General features: G+C 42.5%; 1 protein-coding gene across 3 annotated transcripts in view; it reads right to left on the minus strand.

The window, feature by feature from the left end:
• OSBPL2 (oxysterol binding protein like 2) overlaps positions 1-17,015 on the minus strand; it is a 76,567-nt gene that overhangs the window by 15,133 nt on the left and 44,419 nt on the right. For all 3 annotated transcript variants that reach the window (XM_083360899.1, XM_083360898.1, XM_083360900.1), the window contains 7 exons: positions 14,399-14,534; positions 13,103-13,178; positions 12,370-12,504; positions 8,609-8,706; positions 6,914-7,096; positions 2,340-2,447; positions 938-1,027 (listed from right to left, as the gene is read on the minus strand). In XM_083360899.1, coding sequence (XP_083217025.1) covers positions 938-1,027; positions 2,340-2,447; positions 6,914-7,096; positions 8,609-8,706; positions 12,370-12,504; positions 13,103-13,178; positions 14,399-14,534 — 826 coding nt within the window. The remainder of the gene's footprint in view (positions 1-937; positions 1,028-2,339; positions 2,448-6,913; positions 7,097-8,608; positions 8,707-12,369; positions 12,505-13,102; positions 13,179-14,398; positions 14,535-17,015) is intronic.

The following is a 17,015-nucleotide window of genomic DNA, read 5'->3' on the forward strand; positions in this document are numbered from 1 at the left end:
CAAAACTAATCCCACAGCAAACAGACGGTTCACTGAACGGCTGAAGGATTCACTGAACAAACATTAAGTCTCTGCTTAATGACCACAAGAAAGCTTGTAATATCATGTCAGTCACAGGACTGACCTGTTTTGCTACTCGTCGTTGAGTTATAACTCTAATGAGGCAGGCTTCCTTACAGTCGTATGTCAAGGACTACCTGTCATGAAACTCAGCTATTGGAGAAATACAAAAGACTCTGTACACTGCTATTTCCTCAGAAATTGGTACAGACTTCTGTATGCTTCTTTTCTGTAGAGCAAATTGGAAAGTTTTTCCATGTGGGAAGATAGTGTATAACCAGGGGGGGTCTTCAAACTTGGCCCTTTTATGACTAAAAAAAAGGTAAAAGGTTCCCCCGCCCATGCGTGCTAGTCGTTTCCGACTCTAGGGGACGGTGCTCATCTCCGTTTCAAAGCCGAAGAGCCAGCGCTTGTCCGAGGACGTCTCCATGGTCATGTGGCCGGCATGACTAGAGGCCAAAGGCGCACAGAGCACTGTTACCTTCCCACCGGAGTGGTTCCTATTTTTCTACTTGCATTTTTACGTGCTTTCAAACTGCTAGGTTGGCAGAAGCTGGGACGAGTAACAGGTGCTCACTCTGCTACGCGGCACTCGGGATTCGACCCACCAAACTGCCGACCTTCTGATCGACAAGCTAACCCACTGAGCCACCGCATCCCTTTTTATGACTAGTGGACTTCAACTCCCAGAACTCCTCAGCCGGGCGTGCCCGGCTGAGGAATTCTGGGAGTTGAAGTCCACAAGTCATAAAAGCGCCAAGTTTGAAGACCCCTGACTTAAGATTCATTCACCCCTCCCCCTGGGCAGAGGCTGGACTAGAGGACCTCCAAGGTCCTTTCCAGCCCTATGATTCTATGATTCAGATAGATCACTTACTTTTTGTCCTGAACGTAGCCCTCTATTCTGTGAAGCTCTTTACCAAACAGCCCGCATGGCTTAAAGTTAAGAATACATTTATCTCCAGTACTATAAAAAGAAAAAAGAAAATAAGTTGCAAAGTGCTATGGTCTCATAGCAAAAAAAACAAACAAACACACACACACCTTCTCCTCAGTCCGTATCTGCATCATTTGATTTGATTTATTTATTTTTATTTGTATCCCGCCTTTATTATTTTTTTACAAATAAAACTCCAGGCAGCGAACATATCGAACCCAGCTTCCCCAGCTTATTTTCCCCACAACAACCCCGTGAGACGGATCTGGGATGCAGAGAACGTCTGGACCAAAATCACCCAGCTAGCTTTTATGGCTAAGGCAGGACTAGAATTCCCAGTCTCTAGCCTGGTGCCTCAACCGTTAGACCAAACTGGCTCTCTGGTTTTTTTTTGTTTTTTGTTTTTTTAATCCCATTTATATCCCCGCCCTTCTCTGAAGACTCAGGGCGGCTTACAATTTAAGCACAAACCAATGTGCTTAGCAATAGCCTTCATTCTATGTATGTGCCTGCTTATTAGGGCTTTCGCCGCCCCCCAAGCGGCATTATTACAAAGTCAGCTTATTGCCCCCAACAATCTGGGTCCTCATTTTACCTACCTCGGAAGGATGGAAGGCTGAGTCAACCTTGAGCCTGGTGGGACTCGAACCTGCACTAATTGCAGGCAGCTGGTGTTACTTAAGGAGGCATTAGCCCACTGCTCCACCAAGGCTCCTGTTTGTCTGTTTCTCTCACAATGTTGCTAATCACTGTGCTCTTGATTATCGCAACCACTGACGGGCAGTTTTACCGCCATTTGGAAGAAAGGGCCAGTTCTTCCAGAGAAGGGGGGGGGGGGGAGAGACAAAAATATAACAGCAGACATGTACAAGGCCATCTTCACACCTAGATGGATGCTCAACACTGTGCTCAGTGACAAAGGACAGCAGAACTTAAACTGGTTTCTTTTTTTAACACTATTTCAAACCCCACTGAATTTAAAAAACAATATTGTAGCCTGCACTAGAAGCACTTTTTTATTGCAAAAGTGTTTGCACCCAACTCCTAAACAATTTACTGGAGTTGAGAAGCTTTAAAATTTCTACAGGAAGGTTGCAGAAAAGCTTCAGCGGTAGCAGAAATTTCTTACATATTCCGCCCCTGTGTTAGAAAGAAATATAATAATACTTTAACGCAGGCTCATCTCTTCCCACACAAACAGAAGGGAGATATTAAAATTCCACAGAAACAAATCTTTATCCCAAACTGCTTCTGCCAACAGGCAGAACCAGATAGACACAACTTCAAGTGGATATACATTACATTTGACAGAACACCAAATGTCATATAAATGAAAATTTACCTGTGATTTATAATTTCTACTGTTCCATACTGTTCTATCCAGAGCTTGCCAATAATTACATTATGTACACAACAGGTAGGGTTACACCAAGTGTAAGCTTCTCGGTGTCTGTAAGTGAAGAAAAGAAGGTTGATCAGATGCTTGGAAAATAAAATAAAATAATAAAATAAAATAAAATAAAATAATAAAAATATATAAAAATATAAACAAGAGACATAAAACCTGATTACAGTTAGTCCTTGACTTACAGCCATTCATTTAGTGATCATTCAAAGTTACAACGGATAGAAAAAGGTGATTTATGACAATGTTTCACACTAATGACCATCCCCTTGGTCACATGATGAAAATTCCGGTGCTTTGGCAACTGGCATGTATTTACGATACTTGCAGTTTCCTGGGGCGATATGATCACCATTTGTAACCGTCCCAGCTGGCTTCTGACAAACAAAGTCAACTGGGGAAGCCACATTCATTTAACAACCACATGATTCACTGAACTGCAGTATTTTGCTTAACAACTATGGCAAAAAAGCTCTCAAAATGAGGCAAAACTCACTTAACTGCTTTGCTTAGCAACAGAAAGTTTGGGCTCAACTGTAGTCATAAGTTGAGGACAACCTGTACTGCCCCAGATCTTGAAGTAATACAGTGATAATAAACAATAAGATGCACTTATAGACAAGAATCACTTGTTGTGATGGATGGCTATACAAATTGATCAAATAAATATATAAGATTTCATTTTGTTTGGCATTTTGCTTTCTGGATGCAAATTTCTGTGGGTATTTTTTTTTTACTTTATTAATCACGATTTTACTGGTGTAAAGTGCCTGGCCTAACCAGACTGCCTCTAAATTTATGTAAATAAATATGTTTATTAAATAAAACTGAAAATAAACTAGTTTTTAAACTATTTGTATTATCTGCCATAATACAAACATTAACCACAAAGCAACAATGAAGAAGATGAAAATAATATATGTCACTTTAAAAATTTATTTTGTAGTTGATTGGAGGAAAGGGTACCATGTCAAAAGTTTTTGTTTTAAATTACTTAATCTGAAAAGATTGGTAGTGATTTGTAACAGCTTCACACAGGAGGCAGGTTGGGCTAAAGCAGTAGTTAGAAAAAGGTGATTTTACTGGAGCTTCTAAACCAAAGTCTTACATTCCTAACAGCACCAACACCCTTGAAATTTTTGAAACTTGCTCAAGATATGAATTCAGCAAACATAAAATCCTAGAACTGACAACATCCACTTAATATTTGGCAAAATATTTTCTTGTTCTACCACAGATCAGCAGCTACATGAAACAAAGCCTAAATTTCGTATTAAAATATTTCATTCTTTCCTCATCCACCATTTATAACCCATATAAACAAACCCTCAATCACAAATGTTCCCTCACTGGAGGAAAAAACATAAACAAATTAACAAAGAAAATGCCACTTTAAGAAGACATGGCATTTAAAAAAAACAATCAAATATTCTTTTACCATTATGAAGAAGGCCAATTCCTTGAAATGTGCTTTTTATTTGGTCTCCTTTATTGCACAATAATGGACGGTACCCAGAATTAATATTGTCTTCCAAATTCACAATTGATGAACAAAACAGCGGATGGCTTAATTTCTCTGTATGCCTGCTAATGTTTATAATATGACCAGCAACGTATATTTATTTTTCTCCACTGGAATAAGTGTAATCTGGATCAGAAAACCTTCCCTCTCCATGTAAATACTGTGTTTTCCCGAAAGTAAGGCCTAGAACAAAAATAAGTCCTAGCTTGATTTTTGGGGTGGGCCTAATATAAGCCCTACCCCAAAAATAAGCCCTAGTTTTGGGGCGAGGCACACAGCTAAAAGTCAAGCTAGGGCAAGAGTATGGAGCTGCCCCACGTGCCCTACACCCACTTACCTTGCAGCCAGGCCTCTCCTCACCGGTCCACTTCTTCTTCTGAGGCTTCTTCTACAGCCAGGCCTGCATTTCTCAGTCACAGGACTTTCCGGAAGGCCTGTGCAGCCAAGAACAAAGCTATGGATTCAATCCGAAATTCGGTTCTGAAAGACTTCAGCAGCCAAGCACCAAGCTATGGATTGAATCCATAGCTCGGTACTCAGCTGCTTAGGCCTCCAGCAAAGGCCTGACTGAAAAATGCAGGCCCGAATGCAGCTGCAGAATTTCGGTCCCAGAAGAAGTGGACTGGCTGGGTGGGGCTGTCGGTGCCGGAGGTGAGATAAGCCCTACCCTGAAAATAAGACCTGGTACCTTTTTTGGAAGCAAAAAAACAAAAAAAACAAACCTTGTCTTATTTTCGGGGAAACACAGTATATTACAATCCATCCTCATACCATTAAGTATGCTGGTGGTGAGTAATTATAGGCCATTTAAGCTTTAGAAATGAAGAGAAGGACTAGGGGTGACATGATAAGGGTCTTCCAATATCTCAGGGGCTGCCACAAAGAAGAGGGAGTCAAGCTATTCTCCAAAGCACCTGAAGGCAGGACAAGAAGCAACGGATGGAAACTAATCAAGGAGAGAAGCAGACTAGAACTAAGGAGAAAGTTCCTGACAGTTAGAACAATTAACCAGTGGAACAACCTGCCTCCAGAAGCGGTGAATGCTCCAACACTGGAAGTTTTTAAGAAGAGACCGGACAGCCATTTGTCTGAAATGGTACAGGGTTTCCTGCCTGAGCGGGGGGTTGGACTAGATAACCTCCAAGGTCCCTTCCAACTTTGTTGTTGTTGTTGTTGTTGTTAAATAAGAACATATGAAGATCCCTGTTTGGTTTAAGCTAAGGGCCCACCTAATCCTATGGCATACAGTAGCCTATCATTCATTTGCCTTCATTTTGAGTAGCCAATCAGTTCAGAAACATGCAAATATACATAAGAGAATAAACCAAGTAGGATATCAGACAATCAATCAATCATATTAATCTGTCTCTACTGTTGCTCCCTAACTCACTGCATGTTATTTCAAAGACAGCAAACAGCCATCAAGATCCCTCTAGCCCAGGGGTCCCCAACCCCGGTCCGTGGACCAGTAATGGGCTGTGGCATGCCAGCAACTGGTCCACACAAACAAGCAAAGCCCCATCTGCAGGATGCAGGCAGCACACAAAACCACACCCCCTCCGGTCCGCGGAAACACCTTTCTCCATGGAACCGGTCCAGATATAGGACCTCTGCCCTAGCCCATTAACAGCCAGTCCTCCAAGAATATATTTGGTTCCCTTTTAAAATCATGTAAATTTTTACAGATCACATTTAATCTCTATAAATTCTAGGATAATGATGTGTTGCATGAAGAGATGAATTTCCATTGGCTATGAATCTCATTGCTTTTGGTTTGAAAGGATAATCCTGACTTTCTTTGGCATCAAATGAAAAATGCACGCATTGCAACAGCTTCACTGCTTTTTATACAGATTATACTTGCTTACTGATAAACTTGCTGACTAACAGATAACTTTGCATGATCAGTAATCACTTTCATTCCTGTTCTCACTGATCATGCAAAGTAACCTGTTAGTCAGCAAGTTTGTCAGTAAGCAAGTATCATCTTAATTTAAGCTCTATGACAGAGGTGAGGAATTATGGCTTTGTGGACCTTTATGACTTGTGGACCTCAACTCCCAGAATTCCTGAGCCAGCATGGCTGGCTCAGGAATTCTGGGAATTGAGATCCACAAGTCATAAAAGGGCCATCATTCCCCACCCCGCTCTATAATGTGTTAAAGCAAGCACGACTACTAATATAGTCTCTCCCTCCCCCCCTTCCCCCCCCTCACACAAGCATACAGAGTTATAGCTGTCCAGAACAAAGCCACCAAATAAAACATTAGGTACTGATACTCCTTGACCTATGACAGTAATAGGACCCACACATCTGTCGTAAGTTGCGATGGGAGCATAACCATCAGAAATTCAAATCCAGGTTGTAAGTAGTTCCTCCAGTACCTATGTTGTAACACTGAACTGTCACTAAGTGACTGGTCATAAGTTGAGGACTACTTGTATTGATGACAGTTATGCAACAACAGAATAAAGTAATTTAAACTTTCCTAAAAATATTATGCAAAGTCACAGAGCAGGTGTAATTATTACTGTGTGGCTCTCACCAAGTCTTACAGCAACAATTTAGATTTCATTTTAAATAGACTAGCATTTATCAGCCAAAAATTAACTGATTAGTACATATAAACTAACAGCAGCCATATAAAGCGTCATTCATCAATGGGATGCAGTGCACTGATGATGTTATCTAGTATGGTAATGAAAAATATGTAAGAGAACCACCAGCTTTAGGGAACACCAAAGAACCCACAGTTTATCCCTGAGCTACAAATTTTCTCTTATATTAATATTGATATTTTTGCACTATAATTTGGACCTGTGCTTAATACCATATTTTCGGCATCTGAGTTCTAGAAACTTTGAGTTATAGAAACTTAAGACCTCATATGCAAACACAATCTAGAAAAAAGATCAATACATGAAAATTCCTTGGTAGAGATAGCTATTAAAAGGAAATACCTAGACAAGAAAGAAGAGATATACTTACTTTATCAGTTCCAATGTTATGATTCCCCGCGGTTCTGCTTCTACGCTCTTCCCCCAAAACTTCAATTTTGGATAAATTGAGCCGTGAAAAACAAAGTCCTGGTTTAAGCCTTCGGAGTAAAATGCGCTGACAGGTGGATGGTGACTGACCTGTTCAGAAATAAATCTAAAACCTAGATCATCCCTAGAAACAAGGAAAAAGTGATCATCAGTATAAATCGGTTACTGAAAAGAAAAACTTCAGATTATTGTAATCAAACATTTGTCTATCTCTTGTAACAGCTTGCTTAACCTTCTTTTTCGTTTCATTACTATATTGCCAAAATCAATTATAACTACTGCCTTTGCTGCACTGATGAGGTTACCTAGTTTGGTAATGAAATGTCTGCAAGAAAAACAACCAAACTCAGAAAGCAAAAAGGACCCCACAGTTCAACCTTGAGCTACAAATATTCTAACAGCAGAAATATAAGAGCACCAATATGCACTGGGCAACTTCAATGCTCAAAACCAGAACAAGTCCCTCTTGGCTGTCGACATCCAGCTTGAGAATCCAAATAAAACTCCAGGTTTCTGAAAATCTTAAATGTAAAGATGCCCCCGCACATGCGTGCTAGTCGTTTCCAACTCTAGGGGACGGTGCTCATCTCCGTTTCAAAGCCGAAGAGCCAGCGCTTGTCCGAGGACGTCTCCGTGATCATGTGGCCGGCATGACTAGATGCCAAAGGTGCACGGAACGCTGTTACCTTCCCACTGTAGTGGTCCCTATTTTTCTACTTGCATTTTTATGTGCTTTCGAACTGCTAGGTTGGCAGAAGCTGGGACGAGTAACAGGCGCTCACTCTGTTACGTGGCACTCGGGATTTGACCCGCCAATCTGCCGACCCTCTGATCGACAAGCTCAGCGTCCTAACCCACTGAGCCACCGCGTCCCTTTCTGAAAATCTTACTTTTTATTAAATACCAGTGCGTGGTAGTTTTGAGGTTCCAGATACCAGTTCATAGAATTAAACAATTTCCCCAGCCAACCCCCCCCCCCACTCTCATGTAGTCCATGTAAACAATTTCACTTTGTTATGGGAACTGTCTGCTTCCTCTGCACACCTGCTGCGGTGTCCTTGAAAAGGTTTCAGGCTCTCATGGTTTTCAGCGCAATCATAGAGGTTTTGTTTCTCCATCTAACCCATTCTAAAGCAACACCTCTTCCCCCTTAGGCTAATGGCAAGTTGAAACAAAGAGGCATGTAGCTGTCAAAGTTTCATTCTTGACATTGGCTATATGAAAGGCTGCTTGTTACCAATAAAAACCTGGAGGTAGGCTACTCTATCAAGTGGGGACCACCCTAGAGAACCCTTCCAGTTCTCCCTGGTTTTCACCCCTTGTGGGTCAATTCCATTTTGCTTCTTCAGGTTCAAAACTTTTTATTCCTAACCTGATCTGCCATAGAAGCAGCAGAGTGAAATTTTCACAATATTTACCTGCCATGATGTGGCCATTCCCAGCTAAAAATTCTACAAGGGATGATCTCGAAAGATCTGGAAGGCATTATGTTGCGTAGGATTAGCCTATGCCAGGCATCTGGCTATTACCTTAAATATTTATATTCACAAAAATCCAAACTGGAAACATTATTTTGGACCAGCAGCCGTGGACATATATGGCACATTCCAAAATGAAATTAAGACTGTAGCCCTACCTGACTAATTCATATGTTTCTCCAAGGAGAGGGTTAAACGGTTTGCCTGTTCTCTCCCACTGAGCGGCGACAGCAGACACGGCAAAAGCAGCAACAGCCTGCAAGATGCATTATGGGTAAGAGTTTCTCCCACAAAACAGAAAATAATCCAACTTGCATTCTTAATTGTTAATGAAACAACATATTTTCAAATGCTGCTATCCAGTTTTCCCCACATTTTGGGAGTGACCGGCACACTGAAAATATTAATAAACACACTGTGGGCACACTTAATGCTAAGTGATAGGCGCACTCACAAAATGATTGCTGGGGGAAGAGCTCCTCCATTCATAAAAAGGCTGATTTAGGCAGATTCCTACTGTCACCTCCTCTAGAACAGGGGTGTCAAACTGCCACCCGCGGGCCGGCCGTGTCATCAGGAGACCACGCCCACCCCATTGCCGGCAATGGCAAAAAATGCTCCGATACGTTGCACGACGTCATGTGTCGTCGTGAGTTTGACATGTCTGCTCTAGAATAATGATCATGTCACTTTTTTCAGTGCCACTGTAACTTCAAACAGTCACTAAACAAATGGTGGTAAGTTGAGGACTACCTAAATAGGCATTTCCACCATTCAGATCCATAAACAGGACCCTGGTTTGTTTTTTTCAAAATTCCCTATCCCATCCTTAATGTGCCTCCATCATTTTTTTAGTTCCTTCTATACCAAAAATCCAAAGCAATTATTTCGTTCAGAGAAACCCTGACCGTGTATAATTTAATTGCCCTTTCTGATACTTTTTTTTCCATCTCTTAAATATTTAGTTCATGAGAAGCATTCTAATTACTGTTCCAAGTGTGGCTGCGGGATCAATTAATTCCTCTTCTAATGATCTCCAACATGGACTTTGCATTTTTGAAAACGGCATCTCAGTGAGTCAATGTTTTCTTGTGAGTGATACAACAGTGTGCGAGAATGACTTAGGGAATGATTAGATAAGAGGAGGGGAGCCCACAGTTGCTTAACGGTCAGAGGAAAAAACTTGGGAAGGGCCCGCCATAAATGATCAGGCTGTAAAGTGGGGCTCTTTGTATTTTCAGACTTCCAAGATTCTGTTAATGTAGTCTTACAGTAAAGTAGAATTAGCTTCCCTGGTTGCGTTACCTATCTGATTTATAATCCTACCATTTTCTAGCTTTATCGACTCTGTAGGAGAGGTTGGCGTATAGAGTGGCTGTCACAAATACATAAGGTAAATCTGTCAAACTAGTGGTGGGATTCAACCAGTTCGCACCACTTCGGCAGAACCAGTAGTTATTTTATTGCACAGGCCCAGAATAGACTTCCGGAAGCGGCATCCACACAGAGAACCGGTTGTTCACCTATTTGAATCCAACCCCTGCATTAATCCTTGGTGGAGCAGTGGGCTAATGCCTCCTTAAGTAACACCAGCTGCCTGCAATTAGTGCAGGTTCGCATCCCACCAGGCTCAAGGTTGACTCAGCCTTCCATCCTTCCGAGGTAGGTAAAATGAGGACCCAGATTGTTGGGGGCAATTAAGCTGACTTTGTAATAATGCCGCTTGGGGGTGTGTGAAAGCCCTAATAAGCAGGCATATACATAGAATGAAGGCTACTGCTAAGCTTGTAAGCCGCCCTGAGTCTTCGGAGAAGGGCGGGATATAAATGGAATTAAAATTAAAAAATAAATAAAAATAAATAAACCCCTTCTTTGGATCTCCATCTTCCCATTCCCCCTAACTGAGTTGCAAGTATCTGGATAGAAATGCAGGGAGTTGTTGACTTACAGCAGTTCGTTTAGTGATCGTTCAAAGTTACAGCAGCACTGGGAAAACATTGACTTCGGACCGTTTTTACACTTACGACTGTTGCAGAAGGCCCATGGTCACATGATCAAAATCCAGACACTTGACTCATATTTAGGACGGTTGCAGCGTCCCGGGGTCACGTGATCACCTTTAGCCACCTTCTGGCAAGCAAAGTCAACGAGGAAGCCAGATTCACTTAACCACAACGTTACTAACAACTGCAGTGATCCGCATCACAACTGTGGCAAGGAAGGCCATAAAACGGGTGCAAAACTCACTTAAAAACTGTCTCACTTAGCAACAGAAATTTTGGGTTCTATCATGGCTGTCAAGTCGAAGACTACCTGTATCTCCCCCCCCCCCCCCAATGAAACAATTTCTTCCAGGACAGGCAGTTAAGCTATTATTATCTATTCTTGAGTGCTCATTTCTCTGCATTTCTAACCCCCTTCCCCTGGCCTAAACTCTGACAAAATGGCTCCAGTTTTTCCACTCTAAGCAGGGTGACTAAACCTTAGTGGTTTTGGAATACGTGATGCCATTTTCCACAATCCAACACTGCACCAACAACAAGTCCATGGTTTGTAATTTCATACATACAACAGTGTTGGCTACACGCGAATTAAGCTAACTATAGAAGTAAGCTATGGAGACCCACATCTCTGTCCAAGAGGTAGGAATCATTAATCAATTCTCACAGGAACAGCAACGGTAAAATTGCACAACCGAGCAAAACAGCCCTGAAAACAAAGAAACAATGGGCACTTTCTGCTTCGTTCCACGTGGTCTATTGCGCTGATCACCCTTTTAATGTTTGATTGATTGTATTGCAATTTCTTGGTTTGATGGTTGGGACTTGCCCAGAGGTACTGAGAGTCACAGGACATGCAGGTTTCAACGAACAACAAAGACAATAGCAATCTTTCCAGGCAAGTCCAGCCTATTAGTAACTGTGCTCTCTGAGGTCAGAGGATTTTAGTATCAAACCAATCAGGAAATCTGTCCTATAAGTCCTTGGTATTCTGAGGACCTGGGGCCAGGTACTGATTGCAGATAAGGAAACTTCTAACTGGTTCTCCTGCCCTGAACCCCTCCTTTACACTGGAAGAGGCTGTATAGAGCTACAAAATATCTAGAGCAGACATGTCAAACACAAGGCCCGTGGGCCAGATCCGGCCCGCGAAGCCATCCTGGAAACAGTGAGGGAACGGCCCCCACTGCCTTGGCCCTGGCCCAAAGACCCTCCTCCTGCCAGAGACCCTCAGATCTGTCCCACTCCTGCCCAGGCCCCCATAGGCACCCTTGATGCAAACGATGTAGAGCTGGCCATGCCCACCCAGTAGGTCATACGCACTTTAGCCACGCCCACCCAGTAGGCCACGCCCATCCAGGCCACACACACCCGGCCCCCTGAGGGCAACTGCAATGCTGATGCGGCCCTCAATGAAGTTGAGTTTGACACCCCTGACCTAGAGTCACCAGCTAGCCTGTAGTCTTGGTTGTGAGCTTTTGATTATACACACACACACACACACACACACACATATATATACACATACACATACATATATATGCACACATGTGTGTGTGTGTGTGTGTGTATAGCACCCCTACCTTTAGAAGATCCTTATTATATGATATTAAGTATCCATTACCGCTTACCGGTTGAGCTCCGGATGGCTCCCGACCTTCGCTCCTTCCGCCGTGATCTAAAAACTTATTTATTCGAACAAGCTGGCCTGGTCTGATGGGTTTGGGGTTTTAATATTGATTTTAATTAATTTATTGCATCAGACACAATTTTTTTTTAACTTTTGTATTTTTGATATTTATTGCCCTGTACACTGCCCTGAGTCCTTCGGGAGAAGGGCGGTATATAAATCAAATAAATATAAATATATTATAAAAGAGAAAGTCTTAGTGCAGCCATAAAAATATGAAAAATTTTACCTGCATTCTTTCTAGAGGGTTAGAATGACAGTTTGCTTTATTAATGAGGTATGTGTGCTCCATATATTCTGTTATTCGCTGAAGGAAGCTCAGGGGTTCATTGAAGGCAATGGGCATAGTAATTTTTGACAGCTCCTAAATAGTAGCAAGGGGAGGGGGGAAAAATAACAAAACTGTGATTTCACAAGCAAATTTTAAACGACTGTCAATTAATAGACATCAGCTCCAGAGATCTGCCTTACAGCTTGCTGCTACTTAAACATCAGACAAACAAAAAACATAATGCGAAGGGATGCTATTTCAGCTGCCACAACACATTATGCTGCCTTTCCCCCCCCCCTTCAATATAAGTCTTTGAACAGCTAGCTATATTGCTGTTTGGCTATTTTTATTTCTTAATCTATCCATTCTGCTCAACGTATGCACCTATCCGCCTTACACATACTATATTTCAAATGTACTGCAGCCTGTTTCTTAACCTCAGCCACCTTTAAGACGGACTTCAACGCCCAGAAATCCCCAGCCAGCTATATGCCATTCTAGAAGCTGAAATACATCCATCTTAAAGTTGCTGAGGTTGAGAAACACCGTAACGGATCGTCAGTTGGCCATCAGGAAACAAGGGAACCTTATTTGTCTTCTGTATGTATTCACCAGTATTTACATTACTCCGTCCACACTGCATTTATCAAACACGCCAAGGAAACCATACTAGTATACCATTGTAACTTACCAATCCAATGCATTTTTTTAAGATACTCCAGACACTGAAATCACTCCTAGTAAACATCGGGGCAGGTAAGGATGTTCTGCAGGAAGAATAAATCAAGATATTAATACTAGAGTCCCCTCGCTTTCCATAAATTTATTATTCTGCAAAGCTGTTTTCCGGATTTCTTCAATCCTGCAGATGAACAACTTTAAAATGAGAGGTACCACCATAAAAGCAATATTTTCAGTAATTTTTCCAAGATTCTTCCAACACCTTTGCCTGGATCTTTGCAGTATTATGAACGTATATGAGCATTATCCTGCCTCGATGGATGTGGCATGTGCAAAACTATGTGTATTCTTACACACAACGGCAGCCCATTTCTGAAATTTGAAAACGTAAATATTATTTGGTACAAACCCTATTCAGAACAATGAGATTTCTGCCAAGAAAACGTTTTTTTTACACAAATCACCTAATAAACCGAACTAGTTCACTTTTTGAATAAAAACTAAATGGGAGGAAATCTAACATGACTCCTCCTACAAGGACCAAATAAAGTTAAACATTATTTTAGATCAATGTTTTTCAACCTTGGCAAGTTTAAGATGGCTGGACTCCAACCCCTTGAATCCCACAGTCAACATGGCTAGCTGGAGGATTCTGGGAATTGGAGGCAGTCATCTTAAATTTGCCAAAGTTCACAAACGCTATTTTAGATCATTCTGGAATGAAAAGCTCCCTCTTACAACTAAGCAATTAAAATAAATACTTTATTTAACCCTAACCCCAGCCCCAAAGATGAAGGACTTACAGACAGACTTTGGCACTCGACTGCTTCAAAACTCATTGAATTCAGTGACCCATAACTCACTATTTCTTCCAGCCGAAATAGTGGATCACGTGGTAAGTCTCATGATTTTTCTAGATACTGGTCGGTTTTAGAATTCACCACGTCTTCCAGAATGAATTACCGATGGGTACTGAGGTACCGCTGTATTTTTCAGTTTCTTTGTGGAACATAATTGTCGAAGTGTTGCATTCTCACTTCCCATTTTGCCAATGAACTTCAAAATCAACAATGGCTGTTGGGAAAAAAACCCCCCCCAATTTCACTCACTGCAGTTTACACATCATTCTGATAATTTTTAAGGGTTAAAAGAGTTAAAAAGCAAAAAAATATATAGTTCTTCGTACACAGGTACGAAGTCTACACACTGCTCGCTCTCAAAACAAATTCTTCTCAGTAAAAAAATCCCAACCAAAGCAATTATTTTACTAATGTGAGTACTGCTTGGTCAGTTCCAGAGAAAATACCTGTGTTTCTTGATTCCATTCTCTTGTACTGGCCCATCGCCATTGTGCTTTCCAGTCCTGTGACTCTGGTGATCATCCACCTCAACTTTGTGAACTGCTTCTGAAAATTCTCCTGAAGAATTATCGGAATCAAAGCCTGTATAAATAAAGTGAGACTTACTGAAACATATTACAGGAACCTGGGTTTTTTCCTGTAATCAATACAGTAATGGAAAGCATCAAGTACTTCTGTGCATATAGAATAGACTGGACTGGACTGGACTAGACTAGACTAGAACAGAATAGAGCTGGAAGGGATCTTGGAGGTCTTCTAGTCCAGCCCCCTGCTCAAGCAGGAGAACCTATACAATTTCAGACAATTGACTGTCTAGTCCAGGGGTAGGCAACCTTGGCTCTTTTAGAACTCGTGGACTTCAACTCCCAGAATTCCTCAGCCAGCATGGCTCAGTATGGAAACTTCTCCATTTCTCCTCAGCATGGCTGGCTCAGGAATTCTGGGAGTTGAAGTCCACGAGTCATAAAAGAGCCCAGGTTGCCTACCCCTGGTCTAGTCTTTTCTTAAAAACCTCCAATGATGGAGTGCCCACGATTTCTGAAGGAAAGCTGTTCCACCGGTTATTGGAACAGCTTGCCTTCAGAAATCATGGCATGCGTATATGAGGCACGTGTATATACCATAAACTGAATTTTTTGTGCTACTTCAATATGGGGAAAACTTACATCCCATTTTTTTTGTGTGTGCTTGGTTACTCTTGTTCCTTTATACGACTGCTTACCTACACCATCTAATACAGATAAGTTCTGTTCCTAGAGTCATTAGGACAGTTTATATCGGGGTTTTCCACACTTTTATTCTTGCCCTGTACAACGCCCTGAGTCCTTCGGGAGAAGGGCGGTATAGAAATATTAATAAATTAAATTTAATTAATTAAATTGTCAACTTTTAAAATGTGCGGGTTTGAAGTCTCGCAATTCCCCAGCCTGCACACTTGTGCTGTTCTCCAAATAGCGCACACCATTCCCCAAATAGCACGCTGTTCTTGCAAAGCCGTGCAAAGAAATTCTCGGGCCTTTTAAAGCCTCACCAGAAGGTCGTGCCAAGGCAAAGCAATCTGGAGAACAGCGCATGCTATTTCAACAGACCAAGAAGCCTCGGGAAGATGCGAAGAAGTTAGCAAAGGTCAGTTGCAGATGGGGGTGGGGAGTTGGCAGGCCAGACGGCCAGAAAGCAGAGTGTGGCAGGCTGGCCGGGCAGTAGAGCGCAAGGTGGCAAGGCCAGCAGGTTGAGCAGAGCAAAGCAAAGCACAGGACAGCAAAGCGAGTGGAGGCCAGGGCAGTGGGGTTGGCTGGAGTCTTGCACTGCTACCCTGGGAGACTGGCCACAGTACGGAGCTTGAAGTAGCTCCTTGGCAGTGGTGGCAGCATAACTAAAGCAGAGGCCCGGGAAAAGTGGTGGCCAGCTGAGATTGCTGAAGGCCTCTACTTCAGCCCCTGAGTTGCCACAGAGGAGTGCCACTGTGCAGTCCAGAGAAAGGGCAAAGATGCGGGCTGAAGCTCCCCAGCAGTCGTAAGTGCAGGGAGGGGGGGGGGGCTGCCAAATGCCCAAATCTTGATCACAAGTATTAAGTATCATTCGTAACTTCAAACGGCTGCTGAATGGAATGGCCATAACTTGAGGACTACCTGTACAAAATGATGGAAAAGGAGAAGTGTTCAGGTAAAAAGTGGCACAGCCACGGTGTGGCTGTATGCATATGGGTTGTTGTTGTTTTTTTCTTTAACATTAGATTTTTATCCCTCCTTTGTTTCATATAAACCAAAGGTGGCAAACTGTCTCCTATTCTCCTCTGTGGTGGGCTGGGCTGAAAGAGGAATTGGTCCAAAGTCACCCAGTTAGCTTTCATGCGCAAGATAGCACTAGAACTCATAATCTCCTGGTGATTGGTCCAAAGTCACCCAGTTAGCTTTCACGCATAAGACAGGACTAGAATTCTGAGTCTCCTGGTGATTGGTCCAAAGTCACCCAGTTAGCTTTCATGCGCAAGACGGCACTAGAACTCCTGGTGCTTGGTCCAAAGTCACCCAGTTAGGCTTCATGCCTAAGGTGGGACTAGAACTCAGAGTCTCCTGGTGCTTGGTCCAAAGTCACCCAGTTAGGCTTCATGCCTAAGGTGGGACTAGAACTCAGAGTCTCCTGGTGCTTGGTCCAAAGTCACCCAGTTAGGCTTCATGCCTAAGGTGGGACTAGAACTCAGAGTCTCCTGGTGATTGGTCCAAAGTCACCCAGTTAGGCTTCATGCCTAAGGTGGGACTAGAACTCAGAGTCTCCTGGTGCTTGGTCCAAAGTCACCCAGTTAGCTTTCATGCGCAAGATAGCACTAGAACTCATAATCTCCTGGTGATTGGTCCAAAGTCACCAAGTTAGCTTTCACGCGTAAGACAGGACTAGAATTCTGAGTCTCCTGGTGATTGGTCCAAAGTCACCCAGTTAGCTTTCATGCGCAAGACGGCACTAGAACTCCTGGTGCTTGGTCCAAAGTCACCCAGTTAGGCTTCATGCCTAAGGTGGGACTAGAACTCAGAGTCTCCTGGTGCTTGGTCCAAAGTCACCCAGTTA

Source organism: Vipera ursinii (genome assembly GCF_947247035.1).
Source record: "Vipera ursinii genome assembly, chromosome: 3".
In the NCBI taxonomy this organism is placed as follows: Eukaryota; Metazoa; Chordata; class Lepidosauria; order Squamata; family Viperidae; genus Vipera; species Vipera ursinii.